Here is a 27,474-nt window from a genome sequence, read left to right as displayed (position 1 = left end):
AACCCATCTGTCTTCTTTCCTCCCCTACCACTTATGAAGGGAGCTCAGTTAAAGACATGTTTGTCTGCAGAGTTGTATGTCTGGTCTTGGTGAAGAATTCAGTTCTTACATAGGAGTATGGAGCATTAAACTTTAATAGGGTTCTTGGACTCAGTCTATTGCCTTTTGGGGGAGGTATCATGAAAACATATTAGAATTGTGGAAATAGACATTATCTGTTCAGATCTGCCACCTTGACAGGATTCTAAAGGATGGAAACTAAATTGATGTGGTATAGTAAGTCTAGCATGACCTAGAACAACTGGTTTTGTAATGTTGGTTGTTAATTGTGGGTGTCACCGAGCATATAAATGTGAGCTGCATCTCCATGGGTTCAGTCTTAGAGCACCAGCTGGTGAGCAATGCTAGGAGCCGACTTGTAATCAACTTACATCATCTTCAAAATGAAGATAGCCAAAGTGCCACTGCTTCTGACCCTGGCCCTTTGCCTCATACAAGGTGAGCAATTTGCATGTAATCTAAGCCTCTTGCCACACATGGCAAAGCCCTGGGCAGGGACTTGTCTCCCACCCCCTGCTCCTCAAATGTATATATGTATATATGTATGTATGTTTGTGTGATTATATGTATGTGTGTATGTATAGTCTTGAAATATCTTGCCAGACACAGAGTTTTGAAGAATTATATATGTGGCTCAATAACTATTTTGTTAACTTTAGAAACAGCAAATAGTTTGACATAATCTGAATTTTCATCCTTGAGAAATCCTTCTGTTAATTCTATAATAGTTCTGAAAAGCTAGTAAATACTTCCTCATCTTCCTCTCACCAAGCATATTAATTCATACTGTTAGGAATTATATATATTGTGTGTATATATGATACTAAGCATATCAATTCATACTGATAGGAATTATGTATATGATATTTAAAACTTAGATGTATATTTTATAATAATAATGCTATATTTATAAACTACTAAAAATCAAATTTAATCATCTATTCTTATTTTAAAGTAGTAGTGCGTTCTAGCACATTTTATTTCTGTGTTCTCAAATCCTAAGTTGATTGAAAGCATTTCCCCTAAAAGGTAAGATACTTTTGTGGGAAGTAGAAGGTAGCTTTTTGTATTTGTTATTTGAATTTGAAGGGAACATTAATTTCCTAGACTCAGTCTTACTCTGAAGCATTTGTATTTTTTTAGAAGATATTTTTTATTTATTTGACAGAGAGAGGGACAGCGAGAGAAGGAACACAAGCAGGGAGAGTGGGAGAAGGAGAAGCAAGCCCCCCGCCAAGCAGGGAGCCTGATGCAGGACTTGATCCTGGAACCCTGAGATCATGACCTTAGCCGAAGGCAGATGGCTAACCAACTGAGCCACCCAGGCTCCCTGAAGCATTTGTATTTTTAAAAGAAAATCTCAGAGATGGAGAGTCAGGAGATCATTATACATAAATGATGCCCACTTTCCTAAAATAAGTGTATAAGTACAAAAGGGAGTCTGTTAATGAGAGAGTATAATAGCCTATGATTTTAATTATTCTTGATTTTTGTCAGATCTCTAAGTTTTGTAGCTATAATAAGGAGAGAGGGTTGCGAGAATTCAGAAACTTTCATTTTATGTGCATGTATGATATAAACTTTTTGCTACATTATACTTTTAAATTATAATTGACATGATACATTTGTTGTATTATCATTTTAAAAGAGTTCTACCATACTTTGCTGTGAAAGGATCTCTTTGAAATTAGATATTTTGAAGGGGGTAAGAAAGTACCTGACTACTATTTTCCAAAGTAATTAGACTTTTATGAGTGACTAGACCTCTGTGAGTACATGTACTGATTTCCTGGTGCAGTGCCCTCATTTTATTTGCCATGGTAAATTTTAACATGTTCAAAAGCAATTTGTGGTTTTATAACATGCAGTCATTAAAATAAGCAAGGCACTGCACTGAGTGAATCGTTTATTTGTTGAATAGTTTACATTCCCTTAACTTTGGTTTCTGTATTTTTGTCCCAGATGCCGCCAGTGAGGATGAAAATCAGGTTAGTCCTGCTTTTTCTGTTCACTGAAACCATTCCAAAATCTCTAAAGAAAAACGGCCTATGGCCAACACCTTCACATTAATAATACAGACATATTATACTGATAGGTACTAATAGCTTTTGTTAAAAACACAGAAACAGGTCTTTATGAAGGAAGACATGAATCACACACATACACACAAACACATCAATGTATTAATGATGATGGATGTCTGCAGGACGCAATCTACCATGTTAAAGGAGTGCTTTCAAATTCCATAAACAAACCAGTGAATTAGTATTATTTGACTTAATAGCTGAAAAAGTCATGACAGACATAGAAAACAGAAATAAATGTCCTTGTGGTCGTTGTGTATAAAGGGGTTGTCTGTACCTTGTATATAGTCAGTATATATATATATATATATATATATATATATATATATATATAAAATATATATAAAATTCAGTAAACATTTACTAAGCATCTATCATTTGTCAGACCCTGTGTGAGTTGTCAGGGATATTGGAAAATAAATATAAATAGACAAGAATTCTCCCCTTGTGGTGTTTACATATTAGTGGAAGGAAACAGATAAGTTAGTAAGTAAATTAGTTAAATATATATAGCACATTAAATGATAATTAATGTTAGGAGGAAAATGAACCAGAATGGAAGATAGGAATTTCTGGGCATGGAGGTGGTATCAATACTTTTGGATACTCAAGTAAGTTTTCTCTGAAAAGATAGAATTAGACCAAGGATCTGAAGGTAGTAAGTCCTGCAGATTTTTGCAGGTGACAGCAGATCAGGGAGAAGAATTTGTAATGGTTGAGGCCATGACTCAGGAGGGTGCCTAGCCAACTATTAGAGGTCTTTTGTTTGAACAATAAAAGTATCATTTTCTTATAGAAGTTAATTTTTTTTTACCTATTTGGGAAAAAAAATAGATAGTGGGTTACATCCCAACCAGTACAAGAAAGAGTTTGGCCCTGGAGGGCTTTAGTTTTTCTGAAACCTGTGGAGAAAGCACAAACAGCAATAATAACAAAACAAAACAAAATGGAAACAAGCCAAAAGCTGGAAGGTGGAGTGCAAGTAAATACTTGCTGAAAAGCAATCTCCCCACCTCGGGATGCCTTTTTGGTGTAGATCTGTTCTTGTTTCAACCCTCTCTCATTGTTGGGTAATTGAGAGGACATTCCTTCTTTCCCAGGGAAAACCCTCCTTCTGCTTTCAATTTGTATGGCCTTTTCCTGTTTTCCAGGAGAATACGTTGGATTATTTCATAACTCAGAAAGCAGCATTGAGTTCTACCTTAACTAATTAAACTAATCTTGACCTTCTCTCTGGGTCTTGGTTGTCCATCTGTTAAAAAAAAAAAAAAAAAAAAAAAAAAGGCAGGTCTTTCTAGGAATTAGCCATTCATCTCATTGTGACACTGGAGAAGTCCATCCAGTTCAGGAATTATCCTGATTGGTAATGTTCTTTTTCAATGGACCACTAAAAACTATTAAAAGCTTCATTCTAGTGTTTAATGAATCTTTGTTTTCAATACTTTCTGAAGACCTGCCTCACAAGGGATATAATTCTATCATAAAAAACACCAGGCTCTTCTCTGATTGTATGACAAATTTTTATCTAGACTATATAGAATCAGTTACATCTGGCAAGCTAAGCAGTAACTTGCAATGTGGCATTAGGTACTGTAGAGTCAAGAGACTAGACAGATCTCAAGAGGCCCAGTTGTCAGTCTGTTGCCAGAAATTATTGCTGTGCTACTCAGATAAGATCACTGGGTGGTGATAATAATTTTAGAGATATTTTAGTAGGTTGCCATTGGCACAATTTCCCAGGGCTGTCTCTGATATTATTTATTTATTCTTCTTCACCATTAATCATTCTGCAAGTGCTACCAACTGCCTCCCGTGTTTAAGGGGCCAGGTGAAGTACATCATTACCCATTTGATGGTAAGCACAGTTTAGGTGAGGATGCTTCCGCCTTATTGCTACATCCATGCACCTAGGCATATCCGTGTCACCTAGCAAAGTAAATTGATATCATAATGAGTTTTTGTTGACTGATTTAATGATTGTTATAAAGATACAGGGGGCTGGATAGAATCCTTTTCTTTTTTAAATTCAATTAATTAACATACAGTGTATTATTACTTTCAGAGGTAGACTTCAGTGATTCATCAGTTGTATATAACACCCAGGACTCATTACATCACAAGCCCTCCTTAATACCCTTCATGCTGTTACTTTTTTGTTTGTTTGTTTGTTTGTTTGTTTTGGCAAAATCGAAATAAAACCAAAAACCACATTCTAAAGGCTTGCTCTAAAGCCCACTGGATTTTCTAATAGGGAGTATAACATACTAAATCAGTACTTAGTGAGATACTGCAAATGCTCCATTGATTTTAAGAGTGACATATAGCATATGTCACTTGTATATAGTCAGTATATATATACACACTTCCATAAAACATATTGAATTAACTTGTTCGGTAATCTTTCTGTGTTCCTTTTGACAGTAATTATTATTGACCTACTGTGTACTAGGTATATGTGTCATATTCCAGTAATAATAATCACAATAATAAAAAAAAGAGGAAGAAGAGGGGAAGAGGATAATATAATTATTATCTACTATGTGTTGGGCACTTTGAAAGTTTTACATACTTATAATATTTAATCCTCATAATACATATGAAACATATGAAATAATATCCTCTATTTTTACAGACAGGATAAGTTAGCCATTGAGAAGTTAATTTGCTAAGACTATTGGGTTGTAAATATCTACCCTGGAATATAAGGTCAGGTCTTTCCATTTCACTAACTGTTTTGGAAGAAAGCTTATTAAGTAGATTCGCAATCTCTAACAGACAGTCATTGTTTTTATTTGTGTTCTTCCTGTTGATGGAGTGAATGGCTTCTATACAAAGCAGGTATTTAAATAGTATTGCTGAAGGAAGTTCTTAGAGGGTAAAGTCCTGCTTTGATGAGATTTTAGTAAACACACTTTTTTTCATCTTTTCCTTAGGAAACATGCGATGAGTATCGGACATTGATGAAAAATGGAAAATTATTTTGTTCCCAAGATAAAGAACTTTTTCAAAGCCCTGATGGAAGAGCCTTCATCAGTAGATGTGCCATGTGCAAAATAATACTGTGAGTAAACTTCCTCTTTAAGTGTTTGAATTACCTGCTATTCTCTGGACTAGTGAGTGTATTTTTATGTTCTGTCAAATACATTTTTCTAACTCGCAAAGTTTAAATAAAAATGCTTAGCAGATCACTCTGACCCCTCTTCAGGTGAAGTTGGATAAGTGCCACCTACCTGATAAGATTTTAACAATCACACAAATGGTATTCCAAAGGATTCCAGAGCGTCCAGGGTTAATACCTTATGTGGCACTTAATAGTCTTTTGAGGAAGTAGTCCCAATTTGAGTTTTCTGGCTCTGGGGAAAAAAAGAATTCTTGCGTGTGTTAAGCCCTGACTCTGTTGTACACTTGGGACTGAGGAAAGCCCCTTGGCAGTGATGCCGAATTCTCCTTATGGCAGCCAGCCAGTAGAAAAACTTAAGCGGGACACACCCTAATCCTGTGAGTTGCCAGTGTTTTTAAACATTTCGGATTATGCTAGAAAAACATGGTCTAAAGAACTGATTTTAGATTCTACCTCCCAGCAGCTCAGGAAGGGTCAGTGTCCTGGGGGTTTATTGACATCTATGCAATGCTCCTTAGCTTGATTTCCTTCTCTTTAATGACACCTAAAGGTGGAAGAAGGCTTGTTATCTATTGAAAAATCTTCAAATCAAAGTGTTCTAATTGGTTTTCGAACAAGGAGGTCATCTTTAATGTCTGACCACCATCAAAACTTCAGCACTGATATCAAGCCTATACTAAGCTTATCCATTTAAGATAATTATGTTATAATAATTAGCATTTTAAATGCCAGGGGGTATGTCTCAGGGGATTTAATTTGACATATTCAATAATATTGGGATAATGAAGCTGTGATCACATATGCTGCTCCTAGTGAAGAAATTGTGGAAGATAGAGAAAGAAAGGAAAGATTTAAGGGGTGGGAATGGGGGAGACCCAGGGCAAGCTGAGCAATTTTTTCTTATTCCTGGTCTCTTGAAAGCTGAATGTAAACCAGCAGATGTATTATTTACTATAAAGCTTCCTTCTTGTTATAGGATGTCTTCCTAGGAGACTGAAACTATGAAATATAGTACATTTCCTGAAAAATAACTTGAAACAAAAATAAAATGTCTTGAGACATACAAGGCAGGTTATTTATCTCCTTGAAGTCACTCACTCAGTTATTGTTTCTGTCACCTATTTAAATTATGTTGGAATAAACTTGGTTTCTTAAACTGAAAAGGGAGATATACAAGGCATAAAAGCTCTTAAATTTCTGAATTTGCTCTGTGGGACCTTACAGTTTAGAACCAAAACAAGCAGATAGTTTTTGGTTCAGTGTGAATATGGTATTTCAAAGAGACTATTCCAATGATGGCAGAGATGGCTTTTAGAGTTGGTGACCACCTGGGTGTTGGAAGCATGAAAGGGGTCGGGGAGTATAGTCGGTTAGTGGTGCCGTTAAAGGTAGAGATTCTTGCCTCCTGTAGAGCCATGTCTGAGACATTTTTCAGCACTGAAGTAGAATCATGTCTGAGATATTTTTCAACACTGAGGAGAGATTTATGGTCCCTTAGCTGATTTCTGCACATACCTACCTCCACATCTGATATACTAGATTGAACTGAGGAAAAGAATCAAAATTAAGTTTGGCATGTATGCCATTATCCCCCAAGTTGGGAAAGCATTCTAAGCTATGCTACTCCCTGCTCTCTTCCAGGGAAAAAGAAGCAAAATCCCAGAAAAGGGCCAGCTATTTAACAAGAGCCTCTAGGACCACTGCCCCAGAAAAGGTGAGATTATTTGAAGTCAACTTGTCATTATTGCTTTCAAGATTGTGTTTGACTGTATTTAGAGCTATTTGTTTATTTCCTAATTACTAGGTCATACCTGTTGTGAGGCCAACTCCTTAGTAAGCTGTTGATGAAGCTGGGGGTTATCACTAGGAATTCTGACAAGTATTCGTATCACTCCAGGTCTCTTGGGTATTTTCTTCTCCAGTATCTTCTTGCTGTTCCTCCTCTCTGTCCCTGACACATAATTAAAACAATCAGTCAAGGGAGACACACAGAAATTACTGTAACATCGCTGGTCTAACCAAGCTAAAATTTTCCCCGTCAGTGTTACTTAGGAATGTCTGAGAATCTTAGCCTTCACAGTAAATCTACTTAACCACATCTTTGCTTGAACTCAACTGGTCTCACTTTTAAAACAATAACACAGTCACCACTCAACTGGTCAATCACTGCAAATCCTTTATCTGAGCAAAAGCGAGCAGATTCTGTGCTCTAAAAACATCTCTGGAGATCAGAAAAGTTTCCTGGAAAGTTCCAATTCTGCCTTTAGTTGTCACATTTAGAGAGAGGCTCATTCAGTATGATCTATTCTCCTTCTCCACCCTCTTCTCCCATCTTTTTCCTTCATGAGAAACTAATCAATGATGTTTAAGATAGAAAACACAGCAAATGACAAACAAAAAAAATGAAATACACACACATACCAATTCTAACAAAACTATTTTGAAATATTTCTAATCATACATTTACTGAATCTTAATCAAATAAGATTTTTAAGAAATAAAATTTTGGAATTCTAAGACATGATCATTTTCTATTATCATTTTATGCCTCAGTTAAAATTTTTAACCTCTAAAGTCCTTATGATTACTTGCCTTGCTATCTAGGAACATACTTAACTTATAAATTAAGGTAGTCCATATTTGGCTGCAGGTCCTTCAGGTAATTTCTGTTTAGATTTTTACTTGTTTGTTTTTGAATGGGTTCATGTAATTACACTGGTTTTTGTTGTTACTTTCCCCCATAAGAGAGAAAAATCTACCTACTTTCTCTGCTTAGATTCTTCACATGAAAAATCAACCTGATGTTCACTTTCAGAATAAGGTGCTCTTCCTATTCAAGAATTTTCCTCCTACATGGGGCGCCTGGGTGGCTCAGTGGGTTAAAGCCTCTGCCTTCAGCTCAGGTCATAATCCCAGGGTCCTGAGATTGATCCCCACATCAGGCTCTCTGCTCAGTAGGGAGCCTGCTTCCTCCTCTTTCTCTGTCTGCCTCTCTGCCTACTTGTGATTTCTCTCTGTCAAATAAATAAATAAAATCTTGAAAAAAAAAAAGAATTTTCCTCCTACAGACAGCTTTTCTCACTTGCAACATCAATTTCTTCTTCACTAGTATGTCATTTTTTCACTTTCTGGCACTAATATCCAATCCATCTACAACTCTCATTGGTATTGTCTCCAAAGTCTATCTCAAATATGACCTCTTTTCACCATTTCATTTCTATCATCCGTAGTCCAATTCCTCATAATCTTTAATGTATTTGGTCCATCTAGAGACTTTTACTTTTTAAACTGATTGATTCACTCATCAATGTTTCTCATTGGTATAGATCACCAACTATGTAGGATATCAAGTTCATATGTGTGTATATGTGTGTTTCTGAGTTCCCTATTCTGTTCAGATGAGCTCATTGCTTCAGTAACTAATAAGGCAGGTCCCTTTTCTTAATTCATCTTTTTCCAAGTTCACTTACGTAGGCATAGACACATATTTTTCCATATACTAGAAATAAAAAGTTTATTGAGCTTATGTAAAATCCAACTTGAGTGTGGGAATAAAGTGATCAGGGATACAAAGAATTTTATAAATTAATTTGAGTTAAATTGACTTTTTGTAATATGAGCCTACCCAACTCAAGAGCACAGAATACCTTATCATTAATTCATAATCATTTGTCTGCTTTATGAAATCTATTAAGTATTCTCAACAGATTTTTATAATTTTTGCTAATACCTAGAAAATTTGTCATTTTACTGATATTTTGTTTGGTATTTTGTTGTTTATGGTATTTCTGTCTGGTTATTGTTCTGTTGATTTCTACAGGTTAATCTTCTATAGAACAGCTTTATGATATCTTGTGTTAAATTCTGATAGTTTTTTGAATCTGTCATTTTTTTCTTGGTAGTTGATCACATTATCTGCATAATAGGAGATAATAGGTGTTTTATAACTTCCTTTTCCATTTTATCACTCCTTTATTTCTTTTTCTTTTCTTAAATCATTGTCCAGGATCTAGAATTCTGTAAACGGTAGTGATGATAATGAACATCAGCTTGCCCTCTCATCATATATTAAAAGGAATATATCTAGAGTTTCTCCATTTACTGTAGGTGTTTTATAAATAAACTTTAGCAAGTTTAGAAAATTCCTTTCTGTTCTTAATCTCCTGAATCTGTTTTGATCTTTACCAAATGTCTTTTCTACAACTGTTGAAATAATTTTATGATTTTTCTCTTTCAGTCTATTAATATAATAAATGTCTTGATAAATTTGCTTATGTTAAACTATTAATGTTTTCTTAAGGTAAATCATACTTAACCATACACATTTTTAATACACTGTTGAATTTGGATAGTATTTCACTTAGAAAATTTGAAACTATTTTCGTAAGTAAAATGAAAACACTTCATTTTTCATTTTACTGGAGATCTCATTTCATTTAAGTTTACTCATTTCATTTAAGGAGGTTAGCAAATCCTTTTTCCAAAAAAACAACTATAAATTGAGACAAAATTGACCAAAACAATCATAGCATTCTGGAAATTGACCAATAGCCAGTACTCTGACAAGCATTTATGCTTGAAAAACTGCTAGATTCTTAATAGGAACAATGCAGGGGGTGGTCTGTGATGTTCCTGTTTAGGGATACTGCCATCTCACTCCTTTTGCTTGGTCAGCAACTGCACTGTCTTTATTAAAGTAATTTAGAGTAGTGGGCAACAATAATTTCCAGAGATGTTTTCAGTGGCTGTCATGATTTTCACTGAGAGTAAGGAGCCCGAAGTTGTAGCATGATTGAGGAAAGCCTGTTTCTGGCTGAGTCTTCATACATGGGCAGTAGAGAGCAAAGAGGGAGTGAGCAATCCACAAAGTTTTAACCACATAAGACTGTGCACAAGCACTTAGAAAACACACATGAAGCAGCTCTTTCTGCTTATAGGTCCTGTTCCTGTACTTTAATAAAACCACTTTTTTTGCACCAGGAAAGAAAGAAAGAAAGAAAAGGAAAAGAAAACACATGTGAAAAAAATCCCAGGGGAAACCAAATGCTGGGGTAGATGTAACTATATCCTGAAATTTGAATGCCCTCCCCGGCACATACAGGCCTATCTGCAAACAATGGAAGCCTTATTAGCCTGAGGTGTTTGAGCCCAAACTGTGTCTGATAATTGGCCAACGACCAAGTTATAGAGATAGATAAAGAAAAACCTAGAGAGACAGTCTTAAAAAAATAAAAACCATAAACATTTTCATGAGAGACACATCAACAGCTGTACACTATAGGACAGCAAGAAATCAGAGTTAGCCCAGCCAAAGATGCAAATAAGCAATAAGACAGCAGAAAGAATCTTTAGTGAAATCATTATTCAAAATGTCCAACCTTCAACAAAAATTGTGAAATACGCAAAGTAACTGGAACGTATGACCCATACTCAGGGAAAGAAAAGCCAATGGAAAGTATCTGAGTGTCCCTGGATGTTAGATTTCACAAAGACTTGAAGCAGCTATTTTAAAAATGTTCAAATATTAAAGAAAACCATAGGTGGATTATTAAAGGAAAGTATAATGACAATGAATAAACAAATAGAAATTTTCAGGAGATAGAGATGGAGATAGACAATGGTATATATCTCAAATAGAAATTCTGGAGTTGACAAGCATAAATCAAATAAAAAATTCAGTAGAGAGGTTCAAAAGCAGCTTTGAGGTTGCATAAGAAAGAATTACTAAACTTGTAGAAAGATCAATAAAAGTCAACAATAGAAATAGAGAAAAATACTGATGAAAAATGGAGCCACAGGGGCACCTGGGTGGCTCAGTGGGTTAAAGCCTCTGCCTTCGGCTCAGGTCATGATCTCAGGGTCCTGGGATCGAGCCCTGCATCGGGCTTTCTGTTCAGCGGGGAGCCTGCTTCCCTCTCTCTCTCTGCCTGCTTCTCTGCCTGCTTGTGATCTCTGTCAAATAAATAAATAAAATCTTTGAAAAAAAAAAAAAGTGGAGCCACAGAGTCTCTGAGGTAGCAGGCATGCCAAACATGTGCAATAGAAATACAAAAAATAGGGGCGCCTGGGTGGCTCAGTCGTTAAGTGTCTGCCTTCAGCTCGGGTCATGATCCCAGGGTCCTGGGATCGAGCCCCATATCAGGCTCCCTGCTCGGCGGGAAGCCTGCTTCTTCCTCTCCCTCTGCTGCTCCCCCTGCTTGTGTTCCCTCTCTTGCTGTGTCTCTCTCTGTCAAATAAATAAAAATCTTAAAAAAAAAATAAAAAAAAAGAAATACAAAAAATAAAAAAGAGATAAAATAGAACAATTATTTCAAGAAATAATGGCCTAAAATGTATCACACTATATTTTTTAAAAATTACTCATTGCATTCAAGAATTTCAACAAGCCCCAAATAGGATAAATATAGAATGATTGGAACTTAGGCCATCATGATCAAAATGTTGAAATCAAGAGAAAATGTTTGAAGTGGCAAAAGAAAAATGATACATTCTTTATAATGGTTACAATTGATGACTAGATTCTCATCTAAAATAATGAAGGCCCAAAGACAATGGAATGGCATGCTCAAAGTTCTAAAAAAAAAAAAAAGTTTATCAATATTCTATATCCACCAGAATTAATCTATAAAAATTAAGTCAAATAAAGATATTTCCAAATCAGTGAAATCTGAGAAAATTTGTTGCCTTCAGACCTGTCTTACAAGTGATATTAAGAGTAGTGCATTAGCTGAAAGGAAATGACTCCTGGATGGTAACTTGGACTTACAGAAAGAAATGAAAAGCACCAGAAATAATAAATATATATGTTAATATGAACTACTTTATAAATATATTTCCCTTATTTTCATCTAGTTTCTTTTTTTTATTTTTCATTTTTTAAAGATTTTATTTTTCAAGTAATCTCCCCACCCAATGTGGGGCTTGAATTCACCAAGATCAAGAGTCCCATGCTCTACTGACAGGGACAGCCAGGTGCATCTCACCTAGTTCCTTTTAAAGATATAATATATAAAGCAATAATTACAGTGCTGTTTTATTGGGTGTATGGATAAAATATTTAAGATAACTATAGTACAAAGGGGAATAAAAGAGCTGTACTGGGGCAAAGTTTCTATATTTTACCAGAATTAAATATTAATCTTTAATAGATTGTGATAAACTAGGAGGCATATTGCAATTACTAGAATAACCAGCAAGAAAATGACAAATATAATAAATAAATAAAATGAACACAATAGTTAAAAAGACACACTAGAAATATTTAACCAAAAAGAAGGCAGTAGTGGAGGATTAAAGAAGTAAAAAAGCACAAAAGCATATTGAAAACAAATAGAAACATAGCAAATAAAAATACATCAATAATTATACTAAATGTAAATAATTTAAATATCCCAGTCAAAAAGTGGAGATTTTTGTCTGATTAAAAAAAACAGCTATAAACTATCTCCATTAGGTATTCCTTAAATCCAAAGACAGAAGAAGTGTGAAATGATGAGTGATACCAGGCCAAATATAACATGAGAGAGCAAGATTTGCTACATTACCATCTGATAAAATAGACATTAAGACAAATAATATTATTGGAGACAAATAGGGACATTTTGTAATACAAAAGTATTAACACACCAGGAGATATAACAATTATAAATATATATGCTCCTACTAACAGAAGCTCAAAATGTATAAAACCAGATATTCTTTAATTAAATGAAAAAATGGTTCAGCAATAATAATTAGAAATTTTAATACTCTGTTAAAAATTGATAGAACTAGACAAAATATCAATGATATAGAATACCTGAACAATACTAGGAACCAACTAAAATATACAGAGTGTTTCCCCAATGATTGCAGAAGGTACATTCTTTTCAGAGAACAATGAAACAGTCTATAAAATAGATTAAATGCTAGGATATAAAATGTATCTCATTAAATTTAAAATAATTAAAATCATACAAAGTATGTTTTCTGAAAAACAGAATTGAATAGAAAACCAACAAGAGGAAGAAATTGGGGAAATCCCCAAATATTTGGACAGTAAGAAGCAGCATACTTCTAAATAACTAATGGATAAAAGAAATGATCTTGAGAAAAATTAGAATATAATTTGAACTGAAGAAATATAAAAACTCAATTCAAGACTTATGAGCTTAGCTAAAGCATTGTATAGAGCTTTAAATACCTAAATCGGAGAAGAAGAAAGGTCACAAATTAATAATCTTAACTTCTACATTAAGAAACTTAGAAAAAGAAGAGCAAACTAAACCTCAATCAAGCAGAAGGGGACATATTAAAGAATAGAGCAGAAATCAGTAAAATACAAAACATTAAAATAATAGGAATTTAATACACCAGATGTTGGTTCTTTGAGAAGATTAACAAAGCTGGTAAACGTTTAGACAAATTGCCCTAACAAAAAAGAAAAAAAAGTGAGAGAAAACAAAAATTACCAAAATCAGGAATGAAATATGAAATATCATTATATACCCTAGAGAAATTACAAGGATTATAGTAGAATATTATGAACAAATGTGTGCCCCAAAAGTAGACAACTGACATGAAATAGACAAATTCCTAGAAATACATGAATTACTAAAAACTGACCCAAGAAGAAATAAAAAATCAAAATAGATGTATAGCAAGCAAACAAGTTGAATCCATGATTAAGTGAAAGAAAAGTTCAGATTTTGTTAGTGACCCCCACCAAATACTGAAAGAAGAAATAATATTAATCTTTTATAGACTCATTCAGGAAATAAAAGAAGTAACACTTATTAGCCAGTATTATTTTGATACAAAATCCAAAGGAAGATATCACAACTATAGAAGAATACTGACAAATATTTCTCATAAACGTACATAGAAAAATATTTAATATTAGCAAACAGAATCCACAACAACAACAACAAAAGATAAAACCATAACCAAAGGGAATTATTCTAGGAAAGAAAGATTGGTTTAACAACAGAAAATCTAGTACACCATATGGACAAAGGACAAAAGTACCCCATTCTTTCAATAGAGGCAGAAAAGGCATTTAACAAAATCTAACAGTCATTCAAGATAAAAAACACTCTTCTGTCTCTCTTTCAAACATGCAAACACACAAACTCACATGCACAAAACTACCAATAGATAAAAACTTCCTCAGCTGATAAAGGACATCTATGATAAAGCTATAACTAACATCATACTTAATGGTTAGGGAGTGAATACTTTTACCTTAAGACTAGAAGAAAGTGAAGATGATTGCTCTTACCACTTTTTTTTTTAAAAGATTTTTATTTTTATTTATTTGACAAGAGAGATCACAAGTAGGCAGAGAGGCAGGCAGAGAGAGAGGAAGGGAAGCAGGCTCCCCGCTGAGCAGAGAGCCTGATGCAGAGTTCGATCCCAGGACCCTGAGACCATGACCTGAGCCAAAGGCAGTGGCTTAACCCACTGAGCCACCCAGGTGCCCTGCTCTTACCACTTTTATTCAACACACCACTTCTATCCAACATTGAGCTGGTGGATATAGCCAATATAATAAGGCAAAATTTCTTTTCTTTTTTTTTTTTTAACAGATTTTATTTATTTATTTCACAGAGAGACAGCGAGAGAGGGAACACAAGCAGGGGGAGTGGGAGAGGGAGAAGCAGGCTTCCAGCAGAGCAGGGAGCCCAATGAGGGGCTTATCCCAGGACCGGGGGATTATGACCTGAGTTGAAGGCAGATGCTTAACCGCTTAACGACTGAGCCACCCAGGTGCCCCAAGGCAAAATTTCTTAATTAATTAAGATATTCTGCTTGGAAGGAAAGTAATTTTTTTTCATTGTAGGTACATGATACTGTATATAGAAAATCCTAAGCATCCATAAAAAGAAGCTAGAAAATGAGTTTAGCAAGAAACTAATAAATGAGTTTAGCAAGATTTCAGTATACAAATCAGTAATGCAAACTGCATTTATTTCTGTATACTAGCAATGAACAATCCAAAAATTATTATCAAGATGGCAATTCTCCCAAAATTAATCCATAAATTCTACATATCCCCTACAAAGTCCTAGCTGACTTTTTTTGGTAGAAATCAAGAAATTAATTTTAATATTTATATAGAAATGTTGGGACGCCCAATAGTAACTGACTTCAAAATGTATTATAAAATGACAGTGAACAAAACAGTGTGTTATTTGTTTAAGGACAGGCATAAAGATCAGTGCAGTGGAATGGAATTGGTATTCTTTCCACTTATGGTCAAATATTTGACTGACTTGTCAAGATAAAACAAATGCTTGGAAAATTTAATATGCATAAAAATAAATTTAGATTCTTACCTTACATCATCCACAAAAATTAACTCAAAATGGATTAGAGTCTCAAATTTAAGAGTCGTAACTATAACATTTCTGGGCTAAAACGTAACAGAAGAAATTCATGAATTTGGGTTAGACAGAGTTTTTAAATATGAAACCAGAACCATGTTCCATAAATACAAAATTAATAAGTTGGACTTCATCAAAATTCAGGCATACTTCATTTTATTGCACTTGTGCGTCTCAGATGTTTTTACAAATTGAAGGTTTGTGGCAATCTTGCATCAAACAAGTCTATTGATACCATCTTCCCAATAGCAGTTGCTCATTTCATGTCTCTGTGTCACATCTTGGTAATTCTCCTAATATTTCAAAGCTTCATTATTATAAATTTTTATGGTTATCTGTGACCAGTGATCTTCAGTGGAGAAGAACAATGAAATTAATGTTGTTTTCATGGCCGCTAATGCAACATCCATTCTGCAGCCCATAGATCAAGGAGTAATTTTGACTTTTAAGTCTTATTGTTTAAGAAATATACTTTGGGGGCACCTGGGTGGCTCAGTGGGTTAAGCCTCTGCCTTCGGCTCAGATCATGATCTCAGGGTCCTGGGATCGAACCCCGCATCGGGCTCTCTGCTCAGCAGGGAGCCTGCTTCCTCCCCCCTCTCTCTCTATGCCTGCCTCTCTGCCTACTTGTGACCTCTGTCTGTCAAATAAATGAATAAAATCTTAAAAAAAAAAAAAAAAGAAATATACTTTGTTAGTCTCTAGCTGCCATAGATAATAATTTCTCTGATGGTTTTGGGCAAAGTAAATTGAAAACCTCTAGAAAGGATTCACTGTTCTAGATGCTATTATGAACATTTTGATTCATGGGAAGAGGTCAAAATACAGTCTCAACATTAACAGGAGTTTAGAAGTTGATTCCAACTTTCACGAATGACTTTGATGGATTTAGAACTTTAGCGGAGGGAGCAACTGCAGATGTGGCAGGAATAGCAAGTATTCTCCAGAAGTGCAGGCTGAGTGTGGCTGAATTACCGCAATCTCGTGGTGAAACTTGAACCTATGAGCAGTCACTTCTTTTTTTTTTTTTTTTTAAGATTTTTATTCATTTATTTGAGGGGAGGTACTGGGGAGATGCGTTGGTAAAGAGAGAATCTCAAGCAAACTCCTCACTGAGTACACAGGCCTACATGAAGCTCCATCCCATGAGCCTGAGAGCATGACCTGAACCAGAACGAAGAATCAGGTGCTTAACCAACTGAGCCATCCAGGTGCGCCGAGGAGTCACTTATATGGTTTCTTGAGCTGGAATCTACTCCTGGTGAAGATGCTGTGAAGATTGTTGAAATGACAATAAAAGATTTAGAATATTCTGTAAACTTAGTTGATAAAGCAGGGTTTGAGAAGATTGACTCCTAGTTTTGAAAGAAGTTCTGCCGTGGGTAAAATGCAGTCAAAACGGCATCACTTGCCACAGAGAAATCATTCACGAAAGGGAGAGTTCATCGATGTGGCAGACTTCATTGTTGCCTTATTTTAAGACATTGCAACAGCCACACCAGCCTTCAGCCACCACCACCCTGATCTGTGAGCCAAGACCCTCAACTAGCAAAAAGGGGAAGACTCATTGAAAGCTCAGATGATGATGATAATTTTTCAGCAAAAAAAGTATCTTTTAATTAAGGTGTGGACATTGTGTTTTTTAGACATAACACTATTGCACCCTTAAAAGACTACAGAATAGTATAAATATAACTTCTGCATATACTGGAAAGCAAAAAATAATGTGTTTGACTTGCCTTATTGCGATATTTGGCTTTTGCGGTGGTCTGGAACCAAACCTGCAGTGTCTCCAAAGTATGCCTGTACAAACATTTGGGCTTCAAATGATATCACTGAGACAATAGAAAAACAAGTATGGACTGAGAGAAATACTCATATACGGGGTAAAAGACTTCTATCTACAATATGTAAGGAACTCTTTACAACTCAATTATAAGAAGACAACTCAATTAGAAATAGCCATTACACTAAAAATGTAATGGCTAGTGAGCACTTAAAAAGATGTTTTACATTATTATTATGTAGGGACATGCATATTAAAACCTCAGTGAGGTGCTATTATACACCCACAAGAACGGCTGTAAATCCTTAAAACGGAAAATACAGAATGTTGTTAGGATTGTGGACAAACTGGAACACTTACAGATGGCAGGAAAGAGTATCCAAGAGTGCAACTACATCGGAAGACAGTCTGGCAGCTTCTTAAGAAGTGAAACATAAATTTGCCATATGACCTAATAAATTTGGTCCGAGGAATCTGCCCCATTGAAGTGAAGACATATGTCCACACAAAGCCATGCATGTGAATATTCATAACAGTATTCTTTTTAATAATCCAAAACTGGAAACAATATAAATGTCTGCAGGTCTGCTGGTGACGGATAAACAAAATGAGTTATATTTATAGAGTGGAATTTTATTCAGAAATAAAAGGAAAGTGCCCCTGATACTGTTATGACATGGGTGAACCTAAGAAACATTATGCAAAGTGAAAGAAGCTGGAATCAAACAATTGCATATTTATGATTCCATTTATAAGAAATATCCAGAAAAGGTAAATTTATTACCAGAAAAATCTGTGGGAACTGGGATTAACTGTAAATGGGCACAGGGGAAACTCTTAGGCTGACGGAAGTATTCTAAAACTGAGCTATGGTGATGGCTATACACCTCCATAAATTTACCAAAATTCATGCATTTTATGGTATGTAAGTAAAACCTCAATAAAACTGTCTACAATTGTTTTTCAGTTAACATAGCTTCTCAATTTTTGGAATAACTTTTAAATTATTATTACTCAGTACAAGTTTTCATTTTTTCTTAACAATTTAGACAGTGGATTTTAAAGCTATTAGTACTTGGGCATTTGGAGGAGGGAGTATCTCAGACCAGTTTATCAATGGGATTAATGCTATTGGTCTGTTCTACTTTTCCTATCAAACCACTGTAGGTATTTTACACTTCTTTGGTAGCTCTATCTCTATTTCAGTTTTCAGATGTTTTAGCATATAGATACTGATAATATGTTTTTGTTGTATATATGTGTCAATTTTTATATAGTTACTTAAAATGATGTTGCATGTGTTTTTATTTCTGTCTCCTCTATCTCTTACCAACTGTCATAGGAATCTGAGTATCAGCTTTTTTGTTAATCTTATTTTTTTTTTGTTATCTGTGTCACTTGTTCTTATTTCTTTATGTTTTCTCTGCTGCACATTTTGTAATGGATTGAACATTAAAATTTTTAATTTTAAGATTCCATGACAAGGGGGCGCCTGGGTGGCTCAGTGAGTTAAAGCCTCTGCCTTCGGCTTGGGTCATGATCCCAGGGTCCTGGGATCAAGCCCCACATGGGGCTCTCTGCTCAGCAGGGAGCCTGCTTCCCTTCCTCTCTCTCTGCCTGCCTCTCTCCTTACTTGTGATCTCTATCTGTCAAATAAATAAATTTAAAAAAAAAAAAAGATTCCATGACAAGAGTATGTAAAGATACTAGTGATCATCTATCTCAAGATTTGTGCTTGAAGTGTTTCCGTTTGTCACTCTTCGCCAAATATTTCTTGGGCAGAGAACATAGACCATATGACATCGATCCTTTGAATTTCCTAAGACTTTCTGAGTGGCCTAATAAATATTACACTTTTATAAATGTTTTCTATGTCTTGGAAAAAATGTTTATTTGCTGTTTCCTGGATATAGTTTTCTATAAAAATCTAATGGCATAAGCATCTTAATTTTTTCCTTGATCTATCAGTTTCTGAGAAGTATATGCTAAAATCTGTAAATCCAGTTACTGATTTATCTTATTCTATCAAATTTTTTTGGTTGCAGTCTGACGGAGGTAGAGCCTATATTATTAAGTGAATGAATGCTCAGTAATTATTATACCCTTATGTTCTGTTTTCCCTTTTACTTTACATAGTGTCTTTTGTCACTTATGATGCGTTTTGGGCTGAATTCTATATTTTTAGTATTAATATTACTGAATCTGCTCTATTCTTATTCATTTTTACCTCATATCTTTTGCCTTATTATTTCAGTATCTGTGTGCTCTTTAATTTTAATTTTCTTTTATCATCCATACCTGCTTAATCCTGTTTTTTTTTTTTAAAGTACTTTATTTATTTGACACAGAGAAATCACAAGTAGGCAGAGAAGCAGGCAGAGAGAGAGGAGGAAGACCCTGCTCAGCAGGGTCCTGGGGCTCGATCCTAGGACCCTGAGACCATGACCTGAGCTGAAGGCAGAGGCTTAACCCACTGAGCCACCCATGCGCCCCTAATCCTGTTTTTTAAATCCAGGCACAAATTGTATTTTAATTTGTGTGCTTAGCTCATTTATAGTTTGTTATTTCTGTTGTACTAGGACTTGGTTCTCCTAATTTTCATATTTTCAGTTATCAGACTTTTATTTATTTATTTTTCTGAAGATTTTTATTTATTTATTTATTTGACAGAGAGAGAGAGAGAGAGAGAGATCACAAGCAGGCAGAGAGGCAGACAGAGAGAGAGGAGGATGCAGGCTCCTCTGCGAGCAGAGAGCCCGATGTGGGGCTTGATCCCAGGACCCTGGGATCATGACCCAAGCCGAAGGCAGAGGCTCAACCCACTGAGCCACCGAGGCGCCCCAGTTATCAGACTTTTAAAAAATTATTTTGAAAGTAGTTTCTTCCTTTCAGTTTTCTTTGATGATGAGTTAAAGTTTGCATATCTATTTTGGCTCTTACTATGACTCCCCTTAACCAAATACCCATATTTGTAATTATTTATCATCACTATTACTAATGCCACGGTTTATTGTTAAATCTGTATCTTCTCCCCTAACATATGTTAGCTTGCTTTTATTTGGCTAAAAAGTCCTAAACTTCAGGCACCTGGGTGGCTCAGTGGGTTAAGCCTCTGCTTTCGGCTCCGGTCATGATCTCAGGGTCCTGGGATCGAGGCCCACATTGGGCTCTCTGCTCAGCAAGGAGCCTGCTTCCTCCTTCTCTCTCTGCCTGCCTCTCTGCGTACTTGTGACCTATGACTCCCTCTCGGTCAAATACATAAAAAAAATCTTTAAAAAAAAAAAAGCTCTAAACTTCTCTAATTTGTTATTGATTAGATTCCATCTTTGAGTTGCTATGGCTGTTTCTCTGTTTCTCTTGTTTTTGTTTTTCATTTTTCATTGATTCTAGAAATGTTCCCTATTTCTTCAAATATTTTTCCTATATATGGTTGCCTCCTTTTTGGGACTTCTAATTCTATTCCCATGTTGTTTAGATTTTCTCTTCTATTTTAAATTCATTTTCCTTTATGATTGCTTCTCTGAGAGTTTCTTGATCTAATCTTCTGGTTTACAAATTCATTAGGTACTTGTACCCATCCTACTTTTATTCTTTCTACTGTTTTATTTATAACCATTTAAATATTTTCCATGTCTAATACTTCCACTTTTTTTCCCATTATAACGTCTTTTTTTCTTGTTTCATATTGCAGATATTTTTTCTCTAAAGCATAGTTACACTCTTGAAAAATTATTTTTCTATGCATTCTGATAATTCTGCTTCAACTGATACTGAGTCTTGCTCACATTACCATATTTCTTTTATGTTTTGTTCCTCACATATACAGGTATTTCTAGTCTAAGATTCCATAATAGTTTTAGTTATTTTTTTCTGCTACACCGAGTGAGATGGTGTTCAAGGCTACGCTCAGTCTCTGCCTCTCTGGTGAGTGTAAGGATAGGAAAAGGGATAAAGCCTAGATCAGAAGGTTTTGGAACCAGCGTTACCCCTCCAGTCTGTTGTAGTCCACCAGGTTGGGAATCCATCTGTAAGTTCTCAGAAACTGTTAGCAATAGGAAGAGGTGTTCTCTTTAGGTTGTGACCTACCAGCCCTTGGAGTTTGGAGGGGGAGGAGGAGGTGGAGTAGTAAATACCCACACCTGTTCTCATTGCCTCACAGCTGGGCTTTTTATCTGCCCTGTCATCACCCTTCCAACACCTGTGACCTAGTACTCTGCTGTTGCTTTTGCTGAAGAGGGAGAGCAGTGATTGTCCCAAGTTAATAAAATCAATCCATGCCACCCATGCTTCAGTGGTTTCTTCAGAAATGACCTTAGAGAGAAAACCAGCAGCTCTCCTGCTTTTTCCTTATGCTTCAGACACACTTCTTTGTGCCCCTTAAACAGGACAGTCTAGTTCCTATCACAAACCCTTTGCACTTGCAGGTCTCTATGCCTGGAATGTCCTTCCCTCAGATCTCTAATGACTGGTTTCTCCCCATTAATCCCATTTCACCTCGAATGTTACCTTTACAGAGAAATCTTTCTTGACATTCTATTTAAAATAACCACCATTCTAGGGGCACCTGGGTGGCTCAGTGGGTTAAGCCACTGCCTTCCGCTCAGGTCATGATCTCAGGGTCCTGGGATCGAGTCCCACATCGGGCTCTCTGCTCAGCAGGGAGCCTGCTTCCCCCTCTCTCTCTCTCTGCCTGCCTCTCTGTCTACTTGTGATCTCTCTCTGTCAAATAAATAAATAAAATCTTAAAAAAAAAAAAGAAAAGCACCTGTTAATTTAAAAATAAATAAATAAAATAAAATAACCACCATTCTAGTTATTGTTACAGGTTTTTTTTTTTTTAAGATTTTATTTATTTATTTGACAGACAGAGATCACAAGTAGGCAGAGAGGCAGGCAGAGAGAGAGGAAGGGAAGCAGGCTCCCCGCTGAGCAGAGAGCCTGATGCGGAGTTCGATCCCAGGACCCTGAGATCATGACCTGAGCCGAAGGCAGAGGCTTTAACCCACTGAGCCACCCAGGTGCCCCTGTTACAGTTATTTTTAATAGCATTTATTTTAATTTAAAATTATATTTATGGTCTTCAACTTCTCATCAGAATGTAAGTTCCTTAGAACATACATTTCAAATTTTTTTTTTCTTCAGTGTCTTAGTCTGGTAGAAACTCAAAGCCTAGCAAATTTTGAAGAACAAATGAACAACCGAATAAATGCAATAACACATATAGCCATTACTTACCTTCACTCTATTTTAACTTCTTTCCAAACAGATGACATGAATAGTGGGTTATTTCCATAGCTTTTTTAAATTTTTCCTAATTAAAATTCTTTTTCCGGGTCACCTGGGTGGCTCAGTTGGTTAAGTGACTGCCTTCTGCTTAGGCCATGATCCTGGAGTCCCAGGATCGTGTCCCACATTGGGCTTCCTGCTCCAGCAGGGACTCTGCTTTTCCTGCTGCCTGACCCTTCCCCCTCTCGTGCTCTCTCTCTCTCTCAAATAGACAAATAAAATCTTAATAAATAAATAAATAAAGTAAAATTCTTTTTCCTTTTTTATTGTCTTTTGGAAGTATTCCTCAATGTAACATTTTGGTTCACAAATTCTCTACGTATTTGTATCCATTATTCTTTTATTTTTTCTATTGTGTAACATACTAGGTCACAGGTCTATATTCTAAGTGTTCCATATCTATATTTAAGTGTTCCATATCTATATTTAAAATATCTATATTTAAAATATTTGTGTTATGACAATAACATCAAAAGTTTATTTTGTCATGTGATATAATAACTGAAAAGTTCTCCAATGTCATTCTTTGCTTTTAGATAGAAATTAAATTCAGGTTAAGTCTAGGTTTTCTTTAGTTAGCTCATGTCACAATAGTGTTGCCAAATAAGGTTTCCTAGGTATTTATTTGATGCTCAGCACAAATCGTACAGATGGGGTGTGAATTTCCATTTGTCAGATAAGAAAAGTAAGGTTCAAAGAGGTGGAGTGAGTCGGTGGCGGAGGTGAGAATCAAATCCTAGTTTCCAGTTACCACCTAGTGGAGTTGTTTTCCTCACCATACAGGTATGTCCCTAAGTATGTGTCATATTATTTGAGCTGAGATTGGGGATTTCTTCCATCATCCCCAAAACATGTTTCATGATTGGCTTGATTGTCAGTGTAGAAAATGTTTAAAATAACAACAGTAATAACAGTAAGTGGGTTTGACATGCTATGTGCCATTGTAAATGCTGTGCACATGTTCGTACACTGAAAACCGTTTAAAATGTTGAGAGGTTGGTGCTATTGTATTTTGCAAATAAGGACACTAAAGCACAGAGGGATTAAGTAATTCCCACATCACACAGCAGTATGTGGCAGAATTTGAATTATGAGCCCAGCAATCTGGCTCCTGATCACTACCCTGATCTATAATAATAAAAACTTCATTGCAGCTTAGAGTTTACAGAGCTTTCCTATCCATTATCTATTAGACTTCATTGCCACTCTGCAGAGAAGGAGGGCAGGATTTGATAAACAGTATATACAAAGTTTCAGAGAGGAGACTTAGCCTACCTCACCAGATGGCAAGTGGCTGAGATCAAATAGCAAGTCTTTGTCCTGAAATCTAATTACATCTCTGTTCTTGGGCCATGTTCTATTATCCATAATGTTATCCATGCAGTCTGTTTTGTTCTTCGGTAAGTTATATTGTTGTGGGTTTAAAATGTTAATCTATTTATGTATCTATGTATCTAACAAATATTTTATCTCTTCTGTTTCGATGTTCCTTGATAATGTCTCTTGCAGTTGAATTGCGATGATTTCAGGAAAGAAGAGAGAAATGGGGATTTTATTTGTACCTTCGACAATGCAGCCGTTTGTGGCACAGATGGGAAAACCTACAGCAACAAATGTGCACTGTGTGCTGAGAACGCGTGAGTATCTGCGGCAGGCTTTCTCCCTAAAGCATGCTCTCCATATAAGTACATGACACAGGTTTTTCTTCCAGTCTTTAAAATATCAATTCGTTTTGTGAGAGTTAGCCAGCCATAAATTATTAGGACCACTCCTTTTACTATTCTTACGGAAAAAAATACATAGTGCAACACTTTATATTTTACAAAGCACCTTTGTGTGCAGTTTATCAGATAGTTATCAGTATCTCTGTGAAGTAGACAGACATCTGATAGATCTAAATCTGTGTATCTCCCTGTGTGCACATATAAGCACACATATATGTACATATACTTACATGTAACAGACATATTTCCATTTCTATCTGTCTATCTAGGAGTATATCTTTGTTCACAGAGAATTATTTAATCATCAAGTGATTTTTTTCATTTAATGCTCAGTAATTTATAATAGTAGATAGGGAATTGGAATTTTTAATATTGAACTTCTCCCCGTTGATTCGACTTTTGTCACATAGCTAACGCATCTTGCTGTCTAACATTTTGTCCCTATTTCGTTCTTTGTGTACCCTCAGTGCTAAGTTTGGTTGTCAGTTGTCTTCAGTCAGCAAGATGGCACACCCTGCTTCACAGGTTCTAGCCTGTGGCCTCAGTATTGAATTGTCTGCTCTTCAGTTTTTGCAAATATAAAGCAACCAGTGCTTGAAATCAATAAAGGATATGATAAACATTTAGTCTTCAGGATTGTGCTAGAGTTATCCCTTCTTGTCATAAGTATCTTTACCAAAATACAACTGAATCAAATCACTCTGATCCTTTGCATTTTTGCATTTTCAGAGATGCAGTCTGAAATTAATGCCTTCACCTCTTACGAGTGGTCAACATAAATGGAAAATACAGACATACATACAGAGAACAGACAGGTTTTATTAGATATGTATTTTGTAATACTATTATGAGCACACTGTACATTTAACTACTATTGTATTTTATATGGAGGGTCCTGTGATAGAATGTTTAAATCTCATCAGGCCTAAATTTTTCATCCCTAATTTCTGGTATACTTCCTACATTATACAGTGAGAGCCATACTGCTCATTGGGTTTCTTCCTTAGCTTTGTTTACTGGGAGACTCTACAATAACACTGGGATTCAATTTTTTTGTTTGTTTGTTTCCCTCAGAGTTTATCTTTTGATATAACTTTTTGCTTATCACTTTTAATAGCTTCATTTTTCTCCTTATATTGTTTTTTCATTGTTATACACAGGCTGTGGTTTTAAGCTGCCTTACCTTTTTAAAAAGTAGGAAGTATATTTTACATTTATGGTTCTGTTTTCAGGTAGCGTTAAAGCTCTGTAACACTGAATCAACCTAATTCTTGGGACTTTAGGTACTTTCCATGACAACCAAAGTATTAGTCAGCATAAGCCAAACAAAGAATAATATAGTAGGATGTTAGATCTATGAACTTGAATTCATATATTCAAAACAACATAATCAACAACAGCATAGTTCTTTGGGGACGTCTACTATCTAGTTATAAGGTGTACTTTTTCCTTCTCTTCTGATATGGATTCTCTTTAGACATAGGAAAGAAAATTCTAGAAATAATATTTGTAGATCTGACTCTTATTAGCCCTCCAACATAATTCTGTTTCTTCAACTCCAAGCTGTAAACCTAAGCTCTCATTAGAAAGAGTAAGTGAGAAAAAGAATGCAGTGTGTCATCTGTTTTCAAGTGCAAAGGAGAATCATAATACAGTGACAATAAGTTATTTTTGAATGGTATGAAGTTCTGTGATACTAAACTTCTGTGTCTCCTGACTTTCAATTCCAGTAAAACCAGGTCCCAAGTTGGCATAAAAAGTGAAGGGGAATGTGAGACCAGTAATCCAGAGCAGGTGAGGACAAGTGTCAAATGGTGGGAAATCTTGGGAGGCTGACTTTAGAGAGAAAGAAGATGCTCTCCTCTTCTTTCTTTGGTGTGGGAAGAGAGCAATTCTTGCTTTACAGAAGATCGGGCACTGCCTGTTTAGATGAAAAGCAGTTGATTTCTACAACTGGAGCAGGTGACGCTGGTAGTTAGAATGTTCAGCTCTATTTCTGCTTTTTATGAAAAAACAAAACAAAACAAAACAAAAACCAATCAGTCCATCCATCCATCCATCCATCCATCCATCAAAAGGAAACTACACTTGTAGTAGAAAGGGCATTATGAATCAGTCAATCTGAATTGAAACCCTAGCACTGTCACTTGCTGTGAGGAGACTGTAGACAAATTACTTACCACACTGTACCAGTGTTGCCATATCAAAAAATGAGATTTTGATTAAATAGCTTATCTCTTTGCTAACATTCTGTGCACTTGTGATGATAGAAGAAAGAAATGAATATCTCAGACATGTCACACTTGACTTTTTCTAGCTGAATGTATTTCCTAAGTCAAGATTTGGTGCCCTTTCTATGCTCCTAGAGCACCTACCAGGACAGTTAGCACATCATATTTTAAATGTCTCTTTGTGTCAACTAGTAGATCGTGAGCAAGTTGAGTGCAAGGACTGTGTTCCACCTTAGTTCTAGCACTTACTAGGGTATCTGTGTTTACTAATAAATGAATAAGTAAATGAGCACCATGTGTAACCTCATGAATTATGCAGCACTTACTAAGCTACTTCTAGGCATTGCTCTAGGTGGCTAGGTTACATTGGGCAGAAAAACACTGAGTACTATACAATTTCCGAAAACAGTGTGGAAGGCATTACAGTCAGGATGGTGAATGTTAAGTTCTTTTCGCTGTTCTTCAGGATGTGTGTAGTGCTTTTCGGCCTTATGTGAAGGACGGAAGACTTGGGTGCACGAGGGAAAATGATCCAGTCCTGGGCCCTGATGGCAAAACACATGGCAATAAGTGTGCCATGTGTGCTGAGCTTTTGTAAGTATCATCATCCCCACTCTTTGAGAAGGTGGACTTAAAGAGGACACACTTGGTTGCCTTCCTGACAGTCACTCCAGAATCACTTTTTTTCTCACTCTTTTTCAGAGAGATACAGTCCTTTTCATGAAGCATACAATTCTTTGTCTTTGTAAGGTGAAATAATCCTTGCTCTCTGAATGGCTTCTTTTCTTTTTAATTCATATCATCTGCTAGAGTTTCTT

At 35.7% G+C, this 27,474-nt stretch overlaps 1 protein-coding gene across 1 annotated transcript in view; it reads left to right on the top strand.

The window, feature by feature from the left end:
* The first annotated feature begins 373 nt into the window (after positions 1-373).
* Positions 374-27,474, top strand: part of SPINK5 (serine peptidase inhibitor Kazal type 5) — an 81,914-nt gene continuing 54,813 nt past the window's right edge. Inside the window, exons 1-7 of the mRNA XM_080804340.1 lie at positions 374-498; positions 2,023-2,048; positions 5,078-5,205; positions 6,907-6,979; positions 24,211-24,338; positions 26,156-26,219; positions 27,123-27,250. Of these exons, the coding sequence (XP_080660466.1) occupies positions 444-498; positions 2,023-2,048; positions 5,078-5,205; positions 6,907-6,979; positions 24,211-24,338; positions 26,156-26,219; positions 27,123-27,250 (602 nt within the window). The 5' untranslated portion in view covers positions 374-443. The remainder of the gene's footprint in view (positions 499-2,022; positions 2,049-5,077; positions 5,206-6,906; positions 6,980-24,210; positions 24,339-26,155; positions 26,220-27,122; positions 27,251-27,474) is intronic.

The sequence above is a fragment of the Martes martes genome (assembly GCF_963455335.1).
Source record: "Martes martes genome assembly, chromosome: 5".
NCBI lineage: Eukaryota > Metazoa > Chordata > Mammalia > Carnivora > Mustelidae > Martes > Martes martes.
The sequence above is the reverse complement of the archived record's forward strand: the minus strand, read 5'-3'. Positions and strand labels throughout refer to the sequence as shown.